This window comes from Pyrgilauda ruficollis, unplaced genomic scaffold (genome assembly GCF_017590135.1).
Source record: "Pyrgilauda ruficollis isolate IOZ18807 unplaced genomic scaffold, ASM1759013v1 scaffold17, whole genome shotgun sequence".
Lineage (NCBI taxonomy): Eukaryota > Metazoa > Chordata > Aves > Passeriformes > Passeridae > Pyrgilauda > Pyrgilauda ruficollis.
Window position 1 is genome coordinate 11200162 of NW_024515875.1, and position 22887 is coordinate 11223048.

Genomic DNA, 22887 nt, shown 5'->3' on the forward strand with positions numbered 1-22887 from the left:
CAAACAAGAGGTGTAGCAGCACATGCATGGGGATGGCAGGGTTGGAATTGCAAGGGATGATGCAGATCAGACCTTCCATGCCAGAAATGGCATTAGTAACACTTTGGGTAGGGAGCCTGGGACTGGAAGGGCAGGAAACATGGTGTGTCTCAGCAGCACTGGATTGAGTTGGTGGGGACCAGAGTCCTGCCTGAGCTGTGCAGGGACTGGTGCAAATTTGGCTCTTCTGTTCCCTGAAAGACACAGGGAATGCTCCACACTGTCTACATCATGACAAGGTGTTAGTGTGGGCAAGGAGAGAGAGGGAGAGGGAGAGATCTGGGAAGATAGAATGATCTTAAATTACTTTTTCTCTTTTCTCTCTTCTACAGTGAAACTCATGCCCTGAATCTCCAAGGGAACCTTTGAAAAGGATCTTCCCCTCCCTGCCATCTCCTTATTGTTTGCCAGCTGTGCCCTGCGCAGGAAAGCTTTAAAGACCAGCAAAAAGAGAACAGCAAAAAGGACAGTGTAGTGAGAGTGCAGTGAGGTCTTGGGTAGGGAGGCCTTTGAATCTTGTTTCTCACCCTTCCCTCTTCGTTGATAGCCCTCTGACAGCCTTGGCAGGAACCTCTACCTGGCCAGGAGCGCAGTGGCATTTGGTGAGACGGGAATTACACACAGTGTATGCACCACCCTCACGTCTTCATCGGGACCTCTGCTCTTTTTCCTGTCATCTCTGAAACTCTTGCCTAGCTCCTCATTCCCTAGGACACTGGGAAGCAGGCACTTGCTTCTGCCAAACTGTTTGGAGTCCCTAGACGTCCCTGTTTGTGTGTGGCCTTCACCAGTCCCAGCAGAAGGTGGCCTCTGAGTCAGAAGGTGTCTGGTGGGCACATGAAGTAAGGAGAGCTTTTTATCTGGGAGAAGAGTGAGGAGAGTGATGTAATAGATGGGGAGGAAAAAAAAGAAGTGAGCCCAAGCGAGTGAGGGAAGAAGCACTGGCAAGTGTTCATGAGAGAGAAAAAAGGTGGAAGAAAGAAAAAGAAAGAGAACAAGGGAAAAAAAACAGATGAAAAAGTAAGACCAAGGGGAAGAAATATAATCAAATAGGAGGGAAAGGGAAGACTGGAAGCGAGACAGAGTTGACGGCTGTTCTGCCTGGCACCTGGTGGCAATGCCTTGAGAAACCCTTCCAGCGTGCAAACAACTCACACTGCAGCAGCAGATGAGGAGAGACGTGGCTCCCCCAGCGCAGAGTCCCACTCACCCTCTTACAATATCCCAGCAGCAGAGGCAGGGTGCAGTCTAGCAGGTTTGGCAGCATGGGGGACTCTGAATCAGAGTCCACCTTGCACAACAACTCACTGTGGTGGCTGGCATGTGGGATGTTAGCTCTCTTGGCCAACTCTTGGATTATCCTCAGCATCACGGCTAAACAACAGAAACACAAGCCTCTGGAGCTGCTGCTATGCTTCCTTGCTGGCACACACATCCTTATGGCAGCAGTACCCCTCACCACCTATGCCGTGGTGCAGCTGCGGCGCGAGTCCTCCGACTACGACTGGAACGAAAGCATCTGCAAGGTCTTTGTCTCCACGTACTACACCCTGGCGCTGGCCACCTGCTTCACAGTGGCCTCCCTCTCCTACCACCGGATGTGGATGGTGAGGTGGCCAGTCAACTACCGCCTGAGCAATGCCAAGAAGCAGGCTCTGCACGCAGTCATGGGGATCTGGATGGTGTCATTCATCCTCTCCACCCTGCCCTCCATCGGCTGGCACAACAACGGCGAGCGCTACTATGCCCGTGGCTGCCAGTTCATTGTCAGCAAAATAGGGCTGGGCTTCGGTGTCTGCTTTAGCCTCCTGCTGCTCGGAGGAATCGTCATGGGCTTGGTGTGCGTGGGCATCACCTTCTACCAAACCCTGTGGGCACACAGAAGACGCCGGCGGTGCCACCATCAGAGGGCAGAAGAAGCGTCAGCCTGCTCTTCATCAGCACACACCACTTTCAATGTGCCAGCCATTGTGGTGGAGGATGTACGGGGCAAAAGGAGGTCTTCACTGGACGGCTCCGAGTCAGCCAAGACCTCCTTGCAGATGACCAACCTCATAAGCGCCATTGTCTTCCTGTATGACACGCTCACTGGGGTGCCTATCTTGGTAAGCATCCAGCTCTCCCTTTGCCTTCAGAGTCTGCAGTTAAAGCAGATTTGCTTTTCTCTCAAGTTTTAGAGAAGGATCTCTCCTGTCCCACCAGCCGCAGAACTGCCGCATCTGAATCTGTGTTATTCTGAGCGGTGGTTTTAAAAAGATTGCAGCAATTCTCTCATCCTTCTGCAGCAGCATTTTCTTAAATCTAAGCCTGGGGAATACACACCACACAGCTAAAACCACCGTGCAAGTTTTAAGTGGCTAAGAGGAGAGAAAATTATTCTGCAAACTTACTTGTAAAAACAATGAGATTTCTATTTCTCCAGTTTGCTTCTGGAGAACTGATACACCAGCTTTAACAGCTGATGCATCCAGTTGTCTTTTTCCTTCTGCTTGTATGGCTGTAGGCAGCATTCAGGTTTTGGCTAGCTGGTCGATTCTGTGCAGAATTGGAGAGCTGGAGAAGTTCTCAAAAAGAACCCTTAAAAGGGGAGAGGCTGAGTCACAGATTATTTTTTTCCCCAGCGGCTGTGTCCTTTGTTAGCACCTATTTAGCTCCAGCTGGTAATGAGCACAGGAAGAAGGGATGCTAGCACCAGGTCTCATGTTAGAGATATTACAGCTTGGAATATGGTCCAGCAAACCTGGGGCAAGACCCCAGGAACATGGGTTTTCAAGGGGACACGAGATAATTACTTGATGAATCCTTTAGAGACAGATTATGTTCTACTACAGAATTGATTCGTGTTACCTTTCTGCCTTGATCCCTACTTCTGTCTCCTTGGCATTGTTGCTTTTTCTTACCTTAAAGGTCGTGAGCTTTTTCAGCCTGCGCTATGATACGGCCCCCACCTGGATGGTTCTGGCTGTGCTCTGGTGTTCCATGGTGCAGACCTTGCTGCTCCCCTCTTTCATCTGGTCCTGCGAGCGCTACCGAGCAGATCTCCGCACTGTGTGGGAGCAGTGTGTGGCTATCATGTCTGAGGAAGACACAGAGGATGGTAAGCTCCTCACCAACCCACAGTCACCTTTCTTCACCAACCAACCTCCCCAAAAGACTACAGAAGAAAGAGGGGGTCTTTGGGGAAAGGATCTTGTGGTGTTGTGGGTGGCTCAGTGACATTCATGTCGCAGCTTGAAGTCAGCAACCACAAGAAAATTTATTCTGTGGAAGGCTCAGCCACTTGCAGCCTTAGGACTAGCATCCAGGAAGCATTAGTGCAACATTCTCCTCACTAGTTGCAAGCATAGATACATTGTGTGTGGCTGCCAAACCACAACCAAAGTGACATGCTGGGCCTCAGCCCAACTCGCTCATTCAAGGGTCCAAGACCTGGCAGTGAGCGATTCAAAGGCAAGACACAAGAAATAGGGCACTGTCTGGGTGCTTTAGTGCTGCTGCAAGCAGAAAGACAAGGTCCTGGTTCAGAGGTGAGCCCTGAGGGCTGCAAGTAGGGCAGCACAAGTCAGATAAGCATTAGGATGGGGTCCAGGTGCCCTGATAATACTCCTCTTCTGACTGAAAAGTGTTGACTGCCGTTCTTGTCTTTGCCAACAGATGGTGTGTGTGATGATTATGGTGATGGCAGGATCTGCAAAGTGAGATTCGATGCGAACGGCGCCGCAGCTGCAAAGCGGGACTCTCGGGACATCAAGCTGCTGCCCATGCACCACATGTTGTTGCCCCAGGACAAAGTGCATTACCTGCAGGTGAGCCAAGAGCTAGCGGGGAAGCCCCACAACCCACTTCCTTCTCTGTCAGGTTCCCACGCCTTTGTGTCCTCTTGACTCTCTTCTCTGAGAGCCTCAGCTACTCCCTTCCTGTTCTGACTCTTCAAGTCTTCCATCACCTGCCCCCTTCTCTGTTTTCCAGGTCCCTATCTCACGGAGAATGTCACATGATGAGACTAACATCTTCTCCGCCCACCGCTCTGCTCCATCCTTCCTACACAAGTGGTCTTCATCTGACGACATCCGCATTTCCACCCCCCGCAAGCCTGGGGGCCCTGGTTTCTTGCCTCCCCAGCTGCATGACTACCAGCACCGCCGGCGGCCCCCAGAAGATGAGCTGACGACCCTACGGCAATTTTTGGAGGGGGGGCTGTTGCCCCGGGGCTCCAGCTCCAGCGCCTGCTTCTTCCGAGATGAGATCACCACGTTCATCGACGAGACGCCACAACCCACCCCAGCCTGCAGCCCACGGCACTCCCGTCTCCTGCTCGCATCACGCCGCGACCGCCGCCTCTCCCTCGGCAGCAGGGAGGAGGAGAATTCCGACCGGCCTCGGCGCTGCTCCGTGCTTGGCAATGAAGTCTGGCATCTGCAGGACGGAGAGCAGGCGCCATGTGAAAGGACCCCAGAGGCCTGCGAGCCACAGACCTTCCAGGACCCCAAACTATGAGAGACAGCATCAAAAACATTCAGTGCCATCACAGTTTTTAAATAAAACTTCAAGCGTTCCCTTTGTCCCGGGACCCAGTCACTAATTTGCATTCTCATCTTTCTCGCCAGCAGGCAGAAAACACGGCACCCCGTGCTGGTGCGGGAAAGAGAAGTGGGACAGATCCGCAGAAGGGAGCACAACGGATGGACAGACAGCCTGTGCCTGCTCTCAGGTTACAAACACATCCACCGCTGCCACCGCCACTTGGCACCCTTGCCAGTCCCGTCCCTTTGTGAACTCCACCCTCGCATCCGCTCTGCCCTAAGAGACAAGGCAGGCGCAGAATGGTATTAAAATTCTATATTTGGAGTGTCAATCGTGTGTCTGTTTTTAAAATACTATATTAGTAATAATTTTGTTTCCATAGAAACAAAATGATTGGCCCGGTGTTTAATGAAGCTTCACAGGCTTCTGGAAGGGAAATGCAGAATGTGCGAGGCTCCTTTCCTCCCTCTTCATCCTTTCTTGTCAGTTTCTCTGAAAGGCAGCAGATGCTTAGCAGCCCAAGAAAGTGAATGATGCCCTTAGAGGAGTTGTCATGGGAGACTGGGTGATGAAAGGTCTTCTGTCCATTTCAGATGTCGTGCTAAGCAGGAGAGGCCTCAGGTTTCTAACATTGCTCAGCAAAATGTTTTGCTTTGAGGCAGCTCCAGGCTTGGAAAGAATTAAATTCTCTCCAAGAAGATCCTGACCCTTAACCTCTTATTTCACCAGTGCGAACTGTTGATTCCAGTGCAAGCTTTGTGTGAAACTTCAGATGGCCCGAACTTCTCAGCCAAACAGAAAAGCTGACAGAGGCTTCTGGGGGAAGTCCCTCTCAACTGCCCACACCAGCAAAGCGGGGAGTGTTGAGGTCTGGAGCAGGCTCCTGCCCCAGACACAATTCTTGGCAGGGAGATGCAAGAGTAGTGTGTGGGAGATGGACCTTCTGGCTGGTGCTGGCTGTGGTTCTAGCCAAGGGCAAAGGTTTGGCATTGTCAGAGGGGAGGCAGTGTCAGAGGGAGATAGGAGATAGGTAGACCTTCACCCCCAAAGCAGTTCTCCGTGTGATGGGAGTATGAAGTGTCCAAGCGTGACTCCAAGGAGAGGCGCTTGGGTGATCCACCCCAAAGGGAGGGTTAGCGCTGGGAGGCCGCCCGGACCAGGGGCCCGTCAGACACGGCGGCGGCAGCACCGGGACCCCCGAGGCAGCGGCGGCTCTCGGCCGGAGCAGCGGGACCTGGGCCGAGCCTTCCCGCCCACCGCGGCCCCGGACCGGCGCCGCCCCCGGGGTGGGCCGAGCTCGGGGCCCTCCAGGACGCCCTCCCGCCCCGGACCCCTTCTCCTCTTCCTCCGCCTTCTCCCGCCGGAGTCATGGCCTCGCTGCTGTGCCTCAGCCTCCTCGCCGCCGCCGCGGCCGCCACGTCGCCGGGCCGGCTGGTGCCGTTCGACCTGCTCTACGCGGACGGGGTGCGGGCGTACCTGGCGCGGGACTGGGCGCGGGCGGCCGAGCTGCTGCAGCGCGCCCTGCACAGCTACGCGGGGCTGCGGGCCGCCCGCGGCTGCGCCCCGCGCCCTCCGCGCACCGCGCCGGCCGCGCCGTGCGCCGCGACTTCGAGCGCAGGGAGCCCTACAACTATCTGCAGGTGGCCTTCTTCCAGGTGGGCAGCGGGCCCGGCGCGGGCTCGCCGCAGCGGGGTGGGAGTTGCCGCCTCCCGGGGTGCGGTCAGGCGCGGCAGGGGAGCGGCGCGGCACGGCACGGCTCTCCTGGAGGGTCCCGGGCGGCCGGGGGGTGAACGCCTTTCCCTCAGCCTCGAGAAGAGACAAGCGAGAGGGAACCTTATTGATGCGCATAAATATCTCCGAGGGGGTTGCCAGGGGAATGGAGCCAGGTTCTTCTCACTGGTGCCAGCCACTACAAGAGGCAACAGGCAGAAACTGGTGCACAAGAAGTTTCACTTTAGATTGAATATTAGGAAGAACTTTACTATGCGGGTGACCATGCACTGGAACAGATTGCTCAGAGCAGTTGTGGAATCTCCCTCACCGGAGACATTCCAAAACCATCTGGATGCAATCTGGTGCCATGTGCTGCAGGACGACCCTGCTTGTGCAGGGCGGTTGGAGCAGATGACCCACTGTGTTCTCTTCCAATCTGACCCATTCTGTAATTCTGTGATTCTGTGAACCTAGGAAGCAGCTGGGGTGAGGGGTGGGTGTGAACAGCAGAGAACTGTAGGAGCATGACAGGCACTGCTGCCTTTTCTCCACAGCTGAAGAAGCTGGATCAGGCCGTGTCTGCCGCCCACACCTTCTTCGTGGCTAATCCCCAGCACCTCCAAATGCGGGAGGACATCGAGAAATACCGGCGTATGTCAGGGGTGAAGTCAGACAGCTTCCAGGACCTGGAGGCCACGCCACACTGGGTGAGGGCTCAGTGCAGAGCCATGCGTGAGCAGCTCTTACTCCACCCTAGGGACCGGTCTGGGACACTGATCTGTGCCCACACAAAGGCCATGGCTTGAGACAGGCTGCCATACACAGAATCATAGAGAGATTTAGCCTGGAAGGAGCCTTTAATGATCACCTAACCCAAGTCCCCTGCTGTAGGTGGGGACACCTTCCACTAGATCAGGTTGTTCAAAGCCTCCTCCATCCTGTCCTTGGAACACTTTGAGGGATGGGACATCCACAGCTTCTCTGAGCAACCTGCTTCAGTGTCTCCTAACAGTCATCATCAAAGTATCTTATCTACAGTCCAAAAAATATTTTATCTTCCATCAAAACACTTTTTCAGTTTAATACTGTTGCCCCTTGTCCTGTCACTACAGGCCTTGGTCTAAAGCCTTGCTCAGAGCCCTTTGTGTCTGAAAGGCTGCAGGAAGATCTCCCTGCAGCCTTCTCTTCAAGGTGAGGACAAACCACTGCAAGTGTGACGGAGAGACGTTTTGATGACAGTTATTTGGCTTTAGTCTGGGATTTGCTGTCACTGTGTGGTTGACTGTGCCTGAGCAGGCGGGCCCCTTTATGTCAGCACCATCCTGTGAGCGACTCAGAAGTCTCGGGGCATCCTTCGGTGTCACCCACACTGATGGAGGGACCTGGATCTGTCCTTCACAGGAAGCGTATGAGACTGGTGTGCAGCACTATGATGCAGATGAGTACCTGCAGGCCGTGGCCAGGCTGGAGGAGTCACTCTCAGAGGCCCTGTCAGCACTGGAAGAGTGTCGTGCCCTGTGTGAAGGACCTTGGGAGGATGAGGACGAGGAGGAGAAAATGCAGCCTGGCCTGTATGAAGCCATTGCAGGTAGTGTTAGAGGCACAAAGGGTTGGGTAGGAAGGCTGTGCTCCCCACACTGGGCACATCCCATCACCCAGCACTCCTGTCTGGAAGAAGTGTGGGCTACTGCCTTTCTTGCTCCTCTCTCTTGCAGCCCATTATATTCAGGTTTTGAAGTGCAGGCAGCAGTGCGTCCTGGAAATTGCCACAAAGCCGGGGAGAATTTCTGCCACAGAAGATTTCATACCCTCTCATCTTGATCTACTGCAGTTTGCTTACAGCCAGGGTGAGCAGAGCCACAAACCAGCAGGTTATGCTGTGGCACCCCTACACTTGCTCTTTGCCTCTGATCCTGGAGGGCAGCTTGTCTTGGGGAAAAATGGCACACTGACCTGAGCTCTATTTCTGTTTGCCCCCTAACTCTTTCCATAAGCTCTATTCAAGTCTGTGGCCACCTTGGGAGATGTCCCTTGTGGTCTCCTTCAGTCTCATTGCCCAGGTTCTGTGCTGTGAGGCTGTTCCCACATCTTTCCTCCCACACACTTTTTCAGGACCTTGTTCCCACTATTTGCTGAGTGTTTTACACCCTCCTTTTCAGTACGTGGCTCCAGACCAGGCTCCCAATTCCTGCCTAGAGGCTACACATGAGGCTACACATCTCACCTCAGCAGTGGTGTTCCTTCTGAGGCAGCCCTGCCTGCTTACCTGCTGAACTGATGGCCTGGCATGACACTGGTCATCCTGTCACTCTGTCACTTCACATGTCCCTCAGCCCTTCTTTTGCATACCCCTGCTCCTCCCACACTGATCCAGCTGTTCCTTATTTCCTCTGTCAGGCCACTGGTAGAACTTGTATCTCAAAGACCCTGCTAGACCCCTCATCTTGTCTGTTGCATGAGGCAAGTGGGACCATCTCTCTTTCAAAACACACTAACTTTTAATCTGTTTCTTCTAAACCAGCTCCCAATAAGTACTAAAGGCACGTCTGTTCTGTACCAGGCTCATTCCCGTGGTTGGTGTAAGCCCTGCTAGGCAGGGGCTGGTGTGTGCTTGGTGAAAGGCCATCTGCCAGATCCTGACAGGGACACTGGGTGCTGCTGGCCTGCACACATTCGCTGCTCAAGCCTTTCAGAGATGTATGTTTGTTCTCTTCTGTCCCTGCACAAGTTGGGAACCAGACACTGGCTGCTGAATGTGCTGCTTCCTACTTGCTCTTCTATCCCACGGATGAGCCCATGTTGGAGAAAATGGAGCAGTATCGCACAGAGCTGGGAGAGGACGCAGCTGTCACAGCCAGACAGGTAGCTACAACTCCAGGTCTGAGCTTGTTGGTCCTCCCCTGTCCCACAGGACGGGATCACAGTCCAAGAGACAAAAAGGGAAAGGTGTTGCACTGCAGACATGTGCCAAGGCCAGAACTGATGGAACTTGAGTTTTCTTCTAGTCTGTCAGTCAGTGTCCCTTCAGGTCAAAAAGGGGCTTTAACTGTACACAGCAGTGGGATGGGGCAGGCTTCTGCCCTGGACAGGGATGGGGTTGTCTTTCGTGAGGTGGTTGTTTGACAGTCTCTTTGCTTCCTTAGAGTATTCAGCATTATGTGCAGAGATCTTTGATGGAGAAGAAGTTGATTTATTATGCAGTGGAGCATCTGGGAGAAACTTTTAATGACCCTGTAAGTAACAATATCATTTTAATCTTCCTGCCATGGTTTCACCAATTGTTCACAATCACCGTTGTCAGAATTCACTTTAGTAGGCCATGATCCAGAAAGGATCAGATGCTGATGAGGAGGACCCCCAAGTCCTTATGGGGTGGATCTTTAGGGCCTTTCTGCTACTCCAGGACTGAAGTTAATTTGAAGTTGCTGCTGTAACCATGTGGATTGGCTCAATATGTCTGTCCTGAGAAGTGGGCCACAGAGTCTGATACTCACTGAGAAGCAGTGCAAGGTTTTTTGGGTACTGAGCCCCATGTGGTTTTTTCCTACAGGATCTCTGGACTCCAGATGAGCTGATTCCTGAAAACCTAAGGGAGAAACACAGGTAACATTGGGCACGTCAGCAAGGACTGCGATATAAGTAGGGGTGGTGCAAGGAACCGTAATATGTAGAGAAATGGGCACAAAAGGAACGGGAGGGATGTGAAATGCTGCTACAGAGGAGGGCTGGGCATAGCTCTGTGTACTGACAGCCCTGGTCTTTGTTTTTTCCCTTGCTCCTGAGAGAGGATCAGGAGAAGCAAAAGCAGGAAACTCTGGATGTGGAAGAGAGGGAGAAGAGGGGTGAGTAAAAGAGCTTGAAGGAGGTCTTGGATGCAGTCAGCCAGACTTACTCAGGCTAAGTGCTGTCTTCCACCCTCAGACATTTGAATGCTAGCATAGATGCAGACTGACTTGAATGGCTCAGCAAGTCTTCTTGCTGTTCTTCTCTTCCTCTTTGATGCATGTGTAATCTTGCAAAATCTCACTGCATACATCTCTGGCATGTGAACTCAAAGGGCACTGTGGCTGGAGAAGCTGAGAACAGCCTGAATGTGTGACAAGCCCGTGGACATGCAGATCCCTGTTCAGTGTGCCAGCAGTGTACTCCAAACCTGGTTCAGCTCCACCAGCCCAACTTCAATCAATATTTTTCTGAAAGGGACTTGAAGGGAGGGGCCAGGAAACAGAAACTGGAAGCAGACAATGTAGCTTGGACAAGTCTTTCCCTAAAAAGCACAAGTCCAGGGGGTTTGTGGTTGAATGATACAGGCTGCAGTGCAGAGTCTCCTGTTCTTGCTGGTCCCCTATGCTTATGTGTGGATACAGTCATGGAGTCTTTGCTTAAAATGACCCCGAGTGGTTCTCTGCTGTGGCACATGTGAGAGCAGAGCCTTCTAAGGGCCTGAGTGCCTTGGCATTTCTCATCATCCAGAGGTCAGAGGGGGTGGGAAAAAAAACCCAAAGATCAAAAAGCTAAATCATCAGTTAATATCCAGTGCTTCTCTTTGGGGATGAAGAAAGCAGAAAGATTCACCAGAGATAATTCTTGGATAAGATGTTGATGAAAGATGATTGAAAGGAGGGTTGATGGAGGTGTTTACCTGCTTCTTTTCTCCAGAGCCTCACTCCACTAGGCTGGACCTGTTCTGCTGCTGCAATCCACAGTGCACTCAACTTCCCCAGCTCTCTGCTGCTCTCCCAGCAAGTCCCAAGTCTCTGCTGGCTCCTGAAGCACGTGCTGCAGGCCAGCTTCCCCAGCTGGTGCTCTGGTTCCCCTGAAGCATGTGAGGGGTCTGCGAGGAGCGGGCTCTTCTGGGGAACTGTCCTGTCTTCTCAGAGAATGTAGAGTGTCTCTCCACTTCCCTCTCCAGGCTGGGGGTTGGTGTCTGAGGGATCCTTGTCCAAAGCCTGCTCATGCCTATCTGTGCTTGCTTCTCAGCAGGTCCTTTGCCTTTTGAGGGTATTGCTGTCACGATGGATTCCCAGCAGCTGAATGGAACCCAGAGGGTTGTGTTCGACAGAGTGCTGACGGAGTCGGAGTGTAAGGACCTTCTCCGACTGACAAAGGTGAGGCCAGGATCCTGTAAGAGCTCCTCTGTGTGTACTTTCCTCCTCAGCAGGCAGGGCAGTAGGGTTCCCTGGAGGAGAGCTGGCAGCCTAGTGCATGTCATCTGTGTCCTTGTATTCCAGGCAGCAGCGGAAGCAGGAGATGGATACCGGGCAAGGCGGTCGCCTCACACCCCTCATGAGAGATTTGAAGGGTTAACTGTTTTGAAGGCCGTGCAGGTAAAATGCATCTGTGAGTCTGCTGCCTCCTTAATTGTCCAGGAAGAGAGTTTGCCACCTGAGTGTTTTCTTCTGTGGATTGCACTCTGGGTGGTGTCGTGGGAGCGCTGTCTCCCTCACAACACTTGGAGTCTCCTCTGACCTGCTTCCTCCTCAGTCACATTCAGGGATGTTGTACGTGGAAGGCTTGACAAGTGCTTTCTCTTCTGGGAGGCAGGGTTTGGGGACTTGTACCTGTGAGGTAGCCTTACAGACATGCTTAGTTTAGAGTTGGAGAATAAATTAAGGTAGAAGGAGCCTCTTGAGATCTCTGATCTGACCTCCAGCTTGCATTGTGTCTAATTCCAAAGCTATATGAAATCCCTCGATTCTTTGCATAGGCAAGTTCTGAACATTTCCAAGGGTGGAGATTCTCCAGCCTCTCTGGGCACCTTTTTTGGTGCTGTACCAGTCTTGTGAGGGTGAAATTTTTCTTCATATCTAGCCCAAATTTCCCTTGCTGCAGCTTTTGTCTGCTGCCTATTTTCAGTGTGTCTCTCTGAGGAGACACTGTCTCCATCTCCTCTGTAACCCTCTTTTAGGTGACAGGAGGCTGTACTTAGATGTTCCTTTGACCTTCTCTTCTCTAAGCTGAAGAAAGCCAAATCTTTCAGCCTGTTTTTCTAAGTCATGTGTTCCAACATTCCTGCCATCTTAGGACTCTTCTCTCAAGACTCACTTCAGTCTCGTAGGATCTCTTGTGTAGTGGGAGACCCAAAATGATGCAGCTTTACAGATGTGGCTTCATGGGCCAAGGAGAAGGAAATAATTACTGTGCTGTACAGTTGTTCTCCTGAGTTATAACTGAATGAGAAAATGTGTTCCTTTCTTGCCTGAGTAACCACAGGACTTTACAAAGGTCTCTTTTTCTGTGCTGTGTACGTGTATCATTTCTTTGAGTGTCTTTGTAAGTATTGTAGCAGACTTGTTTTTCACTTGTAGCTGGCCCAAAATGGGGACGTGGAATGGAGAGACGCCAAATTGCTTCTGCAGGCTAGTGAGAAATCTCGGAAAATCATAGAGTCCTATTTTACTCCTGGAAAGAAACTCCATTTTTCATTCACACACCTTGTGTGTCGCAGAGCCGTAGACGGTAAAGAACCTTTCATGCTGTTAGTCCTTGTCTCCCAGAGAGTCTCCTCACTTCCAGCCATGTGCTCTCAGGAGACTATCCTCCCTTTATTCTCACTGTACCCCTTTCTCTCTGCTTTATTCTTTCTTGAAACTGAAAATGCCCATATTCCTTTTTGTGTATTTTCAGGGGAACAGGAAGGTCGCATGGATCTTAGTCATCCTGTCCACGCTGACAATTGTCTCTTGGATCCTGAGGGACAAGAGTGCTGGAAAGAACCTCCTGCCTATGTGTACAGGGACTACAGGTAAGAGCACCTGCATAGATCACGTGAAGATATCCCTGGCCCCATCAGAGGATGAGCTTAGCTTATAGAAACCAGGTGATGGTTGGCTCAGAGCCATCCAGGACTGTAGCATCAGGCAGAAGGCTGCATCAGCAGCTTCAGAACGAGGTGTGAAACACCTTCCCTGGGCTGGGGAGACCTGCCCTTTTTCCCTTCTTGCTTCGAACAGCCGGCTTTAACACAGAGCAGAATAAGGCTGGGAGGCTGCACAGATTAGAACCATGATATCAATCTGCTATCTTGTGGGTCTACCACGGTACTACAGTCAGCTGCCAGCCCTTTTGACAGGCTGTTTCTTGTAGTCGAGTTCCATCTTCTACAGAATTCTGTGAATTGCAGGAAAGGGATCGTCAAGCTCCTTGGATTCCTTTTGTTTGAGCAGTCAGTGTACTTCAGTGACTGTCCTCTCAAGATTCACTGCAAATACTTTGTGTTGGGTTTTTCCATTCCACGTGAGAGTTTATGTTTTTTCCAGCCTGTGGCAGGTTTTGTTACTCCTATGTGAAAGAACCTGAAATACAGTTTAATGGTGATGCCAGTTGTTGCACACTGCAGCCAGATGAGGTCAGTTCACTACAGCTGATTCCTCCTACTTGCCATCTCATCCCTGAGCATCCAGAAATTTTACTTGTCTTTTCTTTGAATGGTAGCTGTATCCAGAGCAGAAATCTCTAAGCAGCTACGATGAAGATATGGAACTTAGAGGGAATTCCATTATCATTGAGTTGTTTCCCTTCGGATACCAGTGTTTGCTTGGTATAACCAGACTGTAAAGTTACCAAACTTTGTCATGTGACCAGTTAGATCTCTGTCCCTCCTGTGAGAAAGCTGTCCTGTCCCTCCACAGCTCCCTGGGTTCTCTGACTTCCACTGGAATGGATGATCAAATACCTTCCTGGGATCTGTGCCACTAAGCTATTTTTGGGACCATCCCTGTCCTCTTTCAGCTCGGGTTGTGACTGCCCAACCAGCTTAAGGGCTGAGTTCTTGCAGTGTCCTTTTGAATGAAGTGCCTGTCTTCCAGACTTCCTGGATCTTTCCTGTGGAATCTGTGCTATGGGCATTAATGATAATATTGAGCAGGATTGGACCCAGGGGCCCACGAGTTCCAGTGATGCTGCTCCAGGTGCACAGTGCTCCTTTGGGTGCCAGCGGTGCCCTGGTCCCTGTGTGCTGTTTATCCTCGTCTTCACCTTCTCTTTTCCTTAGAAATTTCCCCCATGGTGCCGTTCTGAGTCCTTTTACCAGAGTCCAAACTGCTGAGATTCAGCATGTAGTGTTTCCTTGGAAAATGCACTATTTTTTCAAACATTATGTGGGTAGCCCAATCTGCTTTTAGTACCCCCATGTTACATTTTAGGACCATTTTCCGTTTGCTTCTTGTCCTCCAATTACCCTTCTCAGAAATGGAGTCTAAAGCCCTGCAGACTGTTGAGGTCAGGATAACACTGTTTATGGTTCAACCATTATCCCTGCCTTCCTGTCCCTTTGGACATGAGAGAGCTGTCCTTGCTTTTCTCCACTCATGCCACCACTCCGGCTTCACAGCATTATTAAAACCCTGTGGCAGAAGAGCTACAACTTCCTGGGTTTCAGGGCTGGTAATCCTCTCACTGCCCTTATGTCCTTAACATTGCTTCAGCAACCACAGTGTTCATTTGTATTTCTTTCTCTCAGTCCCATTAAGAGCCTCTGTTGTTCCTCTGATGTTTTCTATCAGCTTAATTGAATACCAAGAGGAACCCGGGCAGTTTGTGGTCCATTCTTTCACCTACTTGACTGTGGGCTCACCTGTGCTGTAGAGTGGCCTCACTACTTCTCTTTTTGTATAATTTTAGTAAAGAATTTCCTTGGTTTAATTTTCTTTTCTACATGCACCAGGCCCCTTCTCGATCATTCCAATTCTATTGTTACCCTGAAATTCCTTGGCTCTTAAGACATGGCTTTCTTTGCTGATCAGTCTCCTCTTCCAGGAGTTGGATTATTCCCAACCTTGAGACATAAACAACAGGTTAGAAACAAGGTCTATCAAGCCCAGGGCATTGTCACAGCAGTGCCACAGATGCATGCTGCAGGGGATTAAGAACAAACCAAAATAAAACGGGACAAGCGTGTAGAGCTAATTCCCTGGCATACTCTCCCAGCCTCCTGTGGCCTGCAGCTCAGGGACTCCCCTGAGCTGGGCACTGCTGTATTTAACACCCTCAGATGGATTCTCCTGCTAGCTGGTCTACTTGCTTCTGAACTTGTGACAAGGAGTGTGGGGAAGCACCTGGGAGGAGTAAGCTTCACCGTACATATGTACTCTTTCTTTTTGTCCACAGTGGCATTCTCTACCTCAATGATGACTTCCAAGGTGGAGGCCTTTTCTTCACTGAAATGGACACTGTGACTGTCACAGTAAGTCTGGGACTGGCCAAAAGAGGGAGAGAGGACTGAGGGCAAGACTTAGTCTGGGCAGGAGGAAACTGGTTGGTTATTGGATCCCACCACTCCACAAACAATCCAGTGCTGGTGCAGTGGCACATTCAAATAGGGGCAGCTAAAGGGAAATTGAGGCAAATCTCAGACAGAGGAGAGTTTGACTCTTTCCTAGCTGAGATTTTCCAAGCTCTTCCAGTCTGTGGGTATCTGTGACCTTTGTTGTCCCATTGATTCTCTCTGTCCCTCTCCGAGGCCTGCCTTGCTCATAGACTGGCTGTAGATGCCTCGCAGCTCTCTGCTCCTCCACGTTCCCAGAGGCAGTGTCACCTCTGCAGGACTGTGTACTCCAGAGCAGGGGGTCTGCTGTCTTCACGGTCTCTTTTCTCTCTCCTGGCAGGCCGAGGTGCATCCCAAGTGTGGGAGGCTGGTAGCCTTCAGCTCTGGCAAGGAGAACCCCCATGGCGTGTGGGCCGTGAGCCGCGGAAGGCGCTGCGCCATTGCCCTCTGGTACACGCACTCCCAGGAGCACGCTGAGCAGGTGAAGGGCCGTGCTGAAGGAACAAACACAAGTACCTCCAAGTGAGGTCAAATCCCACTGAGGAACAGCTTTTGGGCCTTCCCTTGGGGCAGGGCATAGTGCAGCAGCTGGGGGCTGCCCTTGGACAGGTGTCTGATGGAGGGGCCAGCCTGGGATGGGTCCTGCAAAGGGGGATTGGGCTCTGGAGCAGTCAGGTGGATGTGTTTTGTTGCGACCCCAGCAGGGAGGATTCATATAATTTCTGTCTCCATGGCTGCAGGAACGGGTGAAGGCAGAGGAGCTGATGGAGCAGAGAGCCGTGGAGCAGGACCAGCCTGATGGAGATAAACATCAGGGAACTGATCGCAGCAGCAGATCCTCCTCAGAGCCTCGTGCTCCCAGCCGTGCAAGCAAGCCTGCAGATCAGAGACAGAAGCCTGGCTTGGACAGGAAGCAGCACCCCAAGGTGCTACGGGCCAGAGATGAGTTCTGATCCGTGGGGCCCTGTGGACTGTCACACACCACGGCCTGGCAGGTCACGGGAGGACCGGGACCTCGGCGGCCTGGGGCAGTGTATTAGTGTGGTAGAGCCGTAGTGATGGGGAGGGGTGCAGCTTTCTTCTCTGTGGTGTCCCAGCAGCTGAAAAATGGGAGGAGGACACAGTGTGGAAGTCAGTGACACCAGGAACTTTCTTCACTGCCTCACCGTGTTTGTCTCACTCAGAAGTAAGAAGAAGTGAGAAGACAAGGTGGTGTCACCCCACTCCTCTCAGTGCCAACTTCTTGGCTTTTGAGGGCTAAATCTGAGAGGGGGGAGGAGGAGCCTGGAGTCTTTCAGTGAGGGCTGTCTCACATGCAGGAACTCAAAAGTAAAGCCTTTGAATTTCCTAAGCACCTGCAAACTCCAGGAACTTGCGAAGTGACCTGAGACAGAAAAGGTGAGGGACTGTGAATAGATGGAATAAAAGCCAAATGCTGGACACAGATATTGATGGGAGCTTGAGTCTGTATACCAGGGAGATGTGCACACTTGTTTCTGATTGAAATTTAATTAACAAATGATGGGAGGGGATTGAGCCCTCAGTGAAAGATAACAGAGTGTTTACCCAGATGTCAGCTACTTCCAGTGAGGGAGAGGAAGAGAGAAAGTCAGCTGTGACGTGGCTGATGTGGAAAGGGTGAGGAGTGCCTTTAAGAAAAAGCACTGTACAATCACGTTTCCCTGTAGCAAGACCTCTCTTTTTTTTTTGTTTTCATTTTTTCCCCTCTCCATGCACTAAATTGTCCCTGAAAGCAGAAGAGAGATTTTGTTTATCATTTTCTACCCTGATAGAAAGGCAATCTGCTGTCACTGCCCAGGGGATTAGTGTCCCGAGATGGGATTATATTGTAGCTAAATAGGAATTGAATGGGGTGGATATGGAGTATCTAAAAGAGCAGTGACCCTTTTCCTGGGAAGCATTAGAGCAAGAGATCAATCTGTGGTCATGACATACTCAAGCCTTGATGAGTTGTGCATGGAGACCCCAAGTGCAGTTCAAGGGGAAGAAATCTTTAGAGCCAGGGCCAGTGGTGTAAGAGGTGGGTGAGTGATCCCCTTGTCGCTGTTGGCACAGGGCCCCTACTCCTTGGAAGGGGAAGTCCTTCCTTAATCTGAATCCTGATGCTTCTCAACATGCAGGCTTGGGAAACCTGTGTTGGTAACCCTTTTTGCTTCCCATCCCCTCCCCAGGGTCACAGGAAAATATTTGATTGTGTGCATTTCAAATTCCCTCTCCCTGGCGAGGGTCCTGTCACATCCCAGTGCCCACATGTCCATCCCGATGATTTGTGGGGAGAGCTGGGTGGTTCCTGGTTGATGAGGACACACTGAGGGGTGAGGGGCCAGTGTCCACATCTCTGGCTTGCTTTGCCCAAAGGTGGCCTGGGTGATTAGACTGATGGCCTCCTGACGTCAGATGAGATCCGTTAAAAGGTATTTATCTCAGGCTTGGGCCAAAGCTGCGGGAGAGATTAAAAGAGATTGAGGCCAAGATAATCCCCTCGCAGCATCCCACTAAAGTGGCTGCCAAAAGGCATGCCACCAAATCTTTTGCCACCCCTGGCCCCTGTGCCCAGTCCTGTTTTCCCCATCCAGAGCCCCGTTTGCAGCTGAGAGAGGGTGTGGTGACCCTGCCATTGGTTTTCCCTTTGCAGGCCCTCTCTGGTGGCATCATCCCTCTTTTCGCCCTGCCCAGGACACAAGTGGCATGCTGTCCCTGGGAAAACAGGAATTCCTGTGACTGTGAGGTACAGCAAGCCCTGCCCTGGTGGCTGATAATCCTAGGCTGTTCTGGCTAATCTTCACTTTATTAGTTTGTTGCTGATATAAACAGAGGGAGTCAAATCCGCCTGGGATTGTTTCTTTCCCTTCAGGAGCAGTGTGCTACTCTCTCTTTTCACCCCTCCCCATCCACCTGCTTTGCATTACGTCCCAATCCGATTTCCCCAAGTCTCTGGTGTCTGATTTAATTTGCCTGACGCTGCTCCTGGAATCAGCCCTCCCCCAACCCCTCCCGTCCACAGCCTTCCAGCTCCCCATGGGGAGATCAGTCCTGGGAGAGGCTGAGGAGCAGAGAGGGAGCAAGGGACTCGCTGGCTGGACAAACGGGACTGACTGGAGACTGCAGAGGTGCAAGGGACTTTTGGGCAGTGAGGAACCATTCTCAGCAAGGGAGGCAGGCTGTGAGGGTCCCATCCAGAGGGGACTGCAACCCACTTTGCTCTACAGATCCCGGTAAGTTTGCTGCCTTGCAATGCCTGAGGTCACCTTGGTGAACCTGGCATTTGGGACACTGAGTTTCTTGGAGTGATTATGTGGGGAGCCTTTGAGCAAGGGCTCATCCCATCAGAGGATGAGGGAGGGTAAGATCATGGAAAGGAGTTGGGGTTAGCACTGAGGAGTCTTTACAGTGATGAGGGGGCTTTGCACTGGGATGGGGTTGCTTGTTCTCCACTTGGCAGGTAAATCTCACCAGTTTCCAGACGAGCAGGAGGGTAACACCTCCCCTGATCGACCTGGCACTCGCTGCCTGTACACAGCCCTGCACTCCCAGTGCACCCTGTGCACACCTCTTTGCAGCTGGCTGCTGTTCTGGCTGGAGAAGGAGCCCTGAGAAAGCAAGGAGCAAAGCAGGGTAATTTTACCCTGACCTTTGATCTCCATCACAGGAGAGAGGGATCATCTCTGTATCCGGCTCTGCAAGGAGCCCAGGGTCACCAGGGCGAGCCTGCAAAGTTAGTCAGGGATTACACAGAGACCCAGGGATGCTGCCTGTTCCCACTGAGTCCTTCTCCTTGCCCCTTTCCCTTTTCCATTCACAGCCCTCTCCCAACATTTCAGAGTGACCACTCCTTCCACAACGTGGGGGAAGCTACCCAGGAACAGATAATATGAGGGTTCACCTTGCCTCTTTTTCCCATCCATTACTTGCACCCTTATCCCCACCAGGGAGTGATGCAGGTGACTTGGAGGGACAGCCCCCAGGGAGCAAGCTGGGCCACCTCCATGGCATTGTGCAAGGGATATGGCCACTGCTCTGAAAAGTCAGGGTGTGGCAGCAAAAGGCGGAAGATGGATGATTCCCGATCCCCCTCCATCTTGCACCACAGCAGAGGCATTTGATCTGCTATGAGCAGACGCCAAAGGACTCAGGATGAGTTTGGTTGCCCACAGACAGGAGTGCTGCAGCAAGAAATTTGTTAGAAAAGGCAGGAGGGGAAAGAGCTGTCATGTTGGAGAGCAGAAGAAATGGATGAGCACAGCTAAAGTCAAGAGCTGTGAACTGGATGAGCACAGCTTAGGCAGAGCTCAGAACAGGGCTGGCATGACCAGCCAAGCCCAGGCTCTGTTTGGCTGTGCCCTGCTTGCTCCTGGTGGTGCTTGCAGGAGGCAAAACTCTGGAGAAGTGCTGGTGCCAAGGTCCTCCTGTCAGTAGCTGAGCTGAGAGTGGTGAATTGTTTCTTTCAAAGGTACCTAAGGACTTGGTTTCCTCTACTGCTTAGCATTCACCTGAAAGAGCCCTTACTTCCAGAAAGCACCAAGTGTGCACCATTTAGAAGCCTTTCCCATTAAAAGTAGCCTGGGCAACCACCATGAGCAGCTGATCCTTAGATCCACAAGAAATGTGGGTCCTGCTGGCCAAGGCAGGAACATGCCTTGGCCAAACTCCATTTCCCTTTCCTCTCTTCTTCCCCCATTTTGTTCCTCCCATTTCCTGCCCTAAATTTACATGACCATAATGAGCTGCTCTTTTGCACACCTGCCCTGGTCCTCCAGGGAGGCAGCTGCACTACGCTGGGGACAGCTCACTCTCCACAAATTGCACTGGGACGTGACGGATGGAGGCGACAGGCAAAGATGGAACTATTATTATCACTCATCTGTGGCTCCTTGTCCTTCTGAGGCTGAGAACAATTCCCAACTTCATTTAGAGTGTTCCCTCAGAGGGATTTAAAGGTTGGGACACAGTCCTGAGCTGCACCTTCTCTATATTTAGCCCTTTTTATCCGTCCTCGACATCCTGCCCCTGCTGCTTGATCTGCCTATGGCTCTGAAAGCCCCTCATCTGGTTGTGCAGCTTTACAGAGCAGTGAACTGGCATTCCCTTGCTAGTGCCAGAGTTGAGAAACAACCAGAGAAGGGAAGAGAGTAGTGAAAAAGCAGGAGCAATGAAAGGAAGACTGGGATCCCACGGGTAATGAGGAGGACATGTACAGCCAGCTTCACTGGGAGCAGAAATTGGAAGGAAGGGAGAACAAGGTTCCCATCTTTGTGCATGTCTGGGTGGGCAAAACCAGAAGTCTACAAAGAAAAATTAGGGCAGGTGGGTGGACAGTGATCTCAGAGAGCCAAATGTATATGAAAAAACAGCATGAAGAACTTGGGAACCAAGCAAAGAAGGCTGGAAGGAAAGAGTCAGAGGGAGGAGGTTACCTAGCAGGAAAAGGCAGTCCAATGCTTAGGGTCGAAGGATCAGTCTTAAGGGACACTGGAAAAAGGCAAAGTGTGGACCACAGTGTAGGGCTGGCTGCACAGGGTGGCTGGAAGTTGAGGTGTGCCACTTGGTGTGCTGTAGGCTGTGAGCAGAGCTGGATGGAGCCTTGCAGCCTGGCTGTACACTGAAAGCGAGGGGCAAACACCCCAGCAGAAGGAGGATGTGCAGCCTCTGACCGAAAGCTGCAAGGCCTTCCCCAGCATCCCCCCGCTCTGTCAGGCAGCTGAGAGGTGGAGTGGGATGTCAGCCCTTTCCCAAAGGAGGGGAAGTGCATGGAGGTGGGCTTCCATGGCCAGGGTCACTCAATGAGGTGCAGCTGTGCATCCTTGCTGGGAGGAGCCCCCCATATCACTGTTCTGTCGGAATGAGAGTAGAAAAAACAGTGGAATGGGCCCAGCTCAGGTGCTGGCGTGTTCCTGTCCTTCCGTGTAGCTGAAGGAGGCTGAGGCTGGCAGCCCCAGGCCGTGACTGTGGCACATTCCTCTGGGCCCTGGCAGTGCTGCCCTCCTGCTCCCTCACCATGTCCTGGGGCTGGCAGCCCCATCCAGAGCACGGGCAGCGAGCAGGGAACACTCAGCAGTGCTGTGCCTCTCTCCAGCCTTGCAGGCAGCAGGCACAAGTCTCTCTCTGCAAAGTATATCCTGAAGTAGCTTCCTGCTGGGATAGCCTCCCAGGAGCTAGGGGAAGCCTTGTCTCGTTCTCTTTCCTACACTCAAAGCCATGCCTCAGGAATCATTGAACAAGCGAAAACTCACTGTGCCTGGGGGATCCAAGGAAAGCTGTGGAGACATTCAAGGGAAGGAATTCTTAAAGGAAACTCAAAGTGCTCTATCAAGCAGCAAGCAAAGGTGGGACTTGGGAGCTGTCTGGATGTGCTTGCCCACAGCAAGAGAGCAAGTCTGGCATGGAAGGACACAAAGCCTCACTGGCCAGAGGAAATGAGGCCTTCAGGAAACAGGGATGATGGAAGTGATGTGACTCACAGGAGCTAAGAGAAATTCTGCAGATGCTGCTGGAACATTTCTTGGGCAACACCTGGAGCACATCTGGACACTCACATCTATCCAGGTGAAATGTTGGAGCAATTAAAGGTCACGTTTGTCTACAAAAGTGGGAGATGCTAGAATCGCTGGTGAGGATTTAAGTGCACATAACAAGAAAGAGAGAACAAAACAGAGATTTTGTATAATGATACAGTGCACCTGCATCTTGAATATGGATTACAATTCTGGCTCCCTGCTCTCCCTGCAAAAACGTGTCATCTCTGCTCTGTAAACAACTGAAGAAAAGCTCACCGAACAGCAGAGATAATAGGACGTAACAGCTTACACGGGAGGAATGACTAAGTTTGCTCTGCAGTCTGGGAAAGGGACAGGTGTGACAAAGATGCACAAAATACCGAGTGATACATAGGTTAATAGAGACCAGTTGTTTGCTGATTCTTCCAACTCAAAGTATAGCTACTGTCAAGTGGAACTAGTGCCACCAGGAAGTGATAGAAGCAGGAACTTCTTTGCAGAGCCTGCCACCCAGCTGTGGAAGTCATCACTGTGGGGTACTGAGGAGGCTGAACTTGGCATGGGCCACATCACCACAAAAATGGTGTGGAAAAATGCACAGAAGAGAAGTCCATCAAGGACTTGCACACAGTAATGCTGCTCTAGCTTTGGACGTCAGTGAAAAGCTGGGGCTGGGCAAGTAGGAGATGTACCCCTATCGGCTTATGTTATTCTTAGTTCCTTCCCTAGGCATCAACCTTTCTTTTTATTTTATTTTGCTTTGGTTTTTTGTTTGTTTGCTTGGTTTTGGTTTGGTTTTTGATATGAAACTGGAAGGTGGCCCTAGCCTTG

General features: G+C 51.6%; 2 protein-coding genes across 2 annotated transcripts; both read left to right on the forward strand.

The window, feature by feature from the left end:
- The first annotated feature begins 375 nt into the window (after window positions 1-375).
- Window positions 376-4894, forward strand: GPR162 (G protein-coupled receptor 162). The gene is made up of 4 exons (XM_041464088.1): window positions 376-2144; window positions 2947-3136; window positions 3694-3845; window positions 4009-4894. Exons 1-4 carry the CDS (start codon window positions 1305-1307, stop codon window positions 4534-4536), a joined length of 1710 nt encoding a protein of 569 aa, XP_041320022.1. The 5' UTR covers window positions 376-1304; the 3' UTR covers window positions 4537-4894.
- Window positions 4895-5928: 1034 nt separating this feature from the next.
- P3H3 (prolyl 3-hydroxylase 3) lies at window positions 5929-16965 on the forward strand. Its single transcript, XM_041463857.1, is given in 16 exon segments — window positions 5929-6112; window positions 6115-6218; window positions 6831-6983; window positions 7678-7864; window positions 7992-8123; window positions 9005-9138; window positions 9420-9509; window positions 9827-9879; window positions 10060-10118; window positions 11260-11384; window positions 11508-11603; window positions 12585-12735; window positions 12904-13021; window positions 15385-15460; window positions 15882-16022; window positions 16282-16965. Coding segments are annotated over 16 exon segments (2013 nt in total). The 5' UTR covers window positions 5929-5931; the 3' UTR covers window positions 16495-16965.
- The last annotated feature ends 5922 nt before the right edge of the window (window positions 16966-22887 follow it).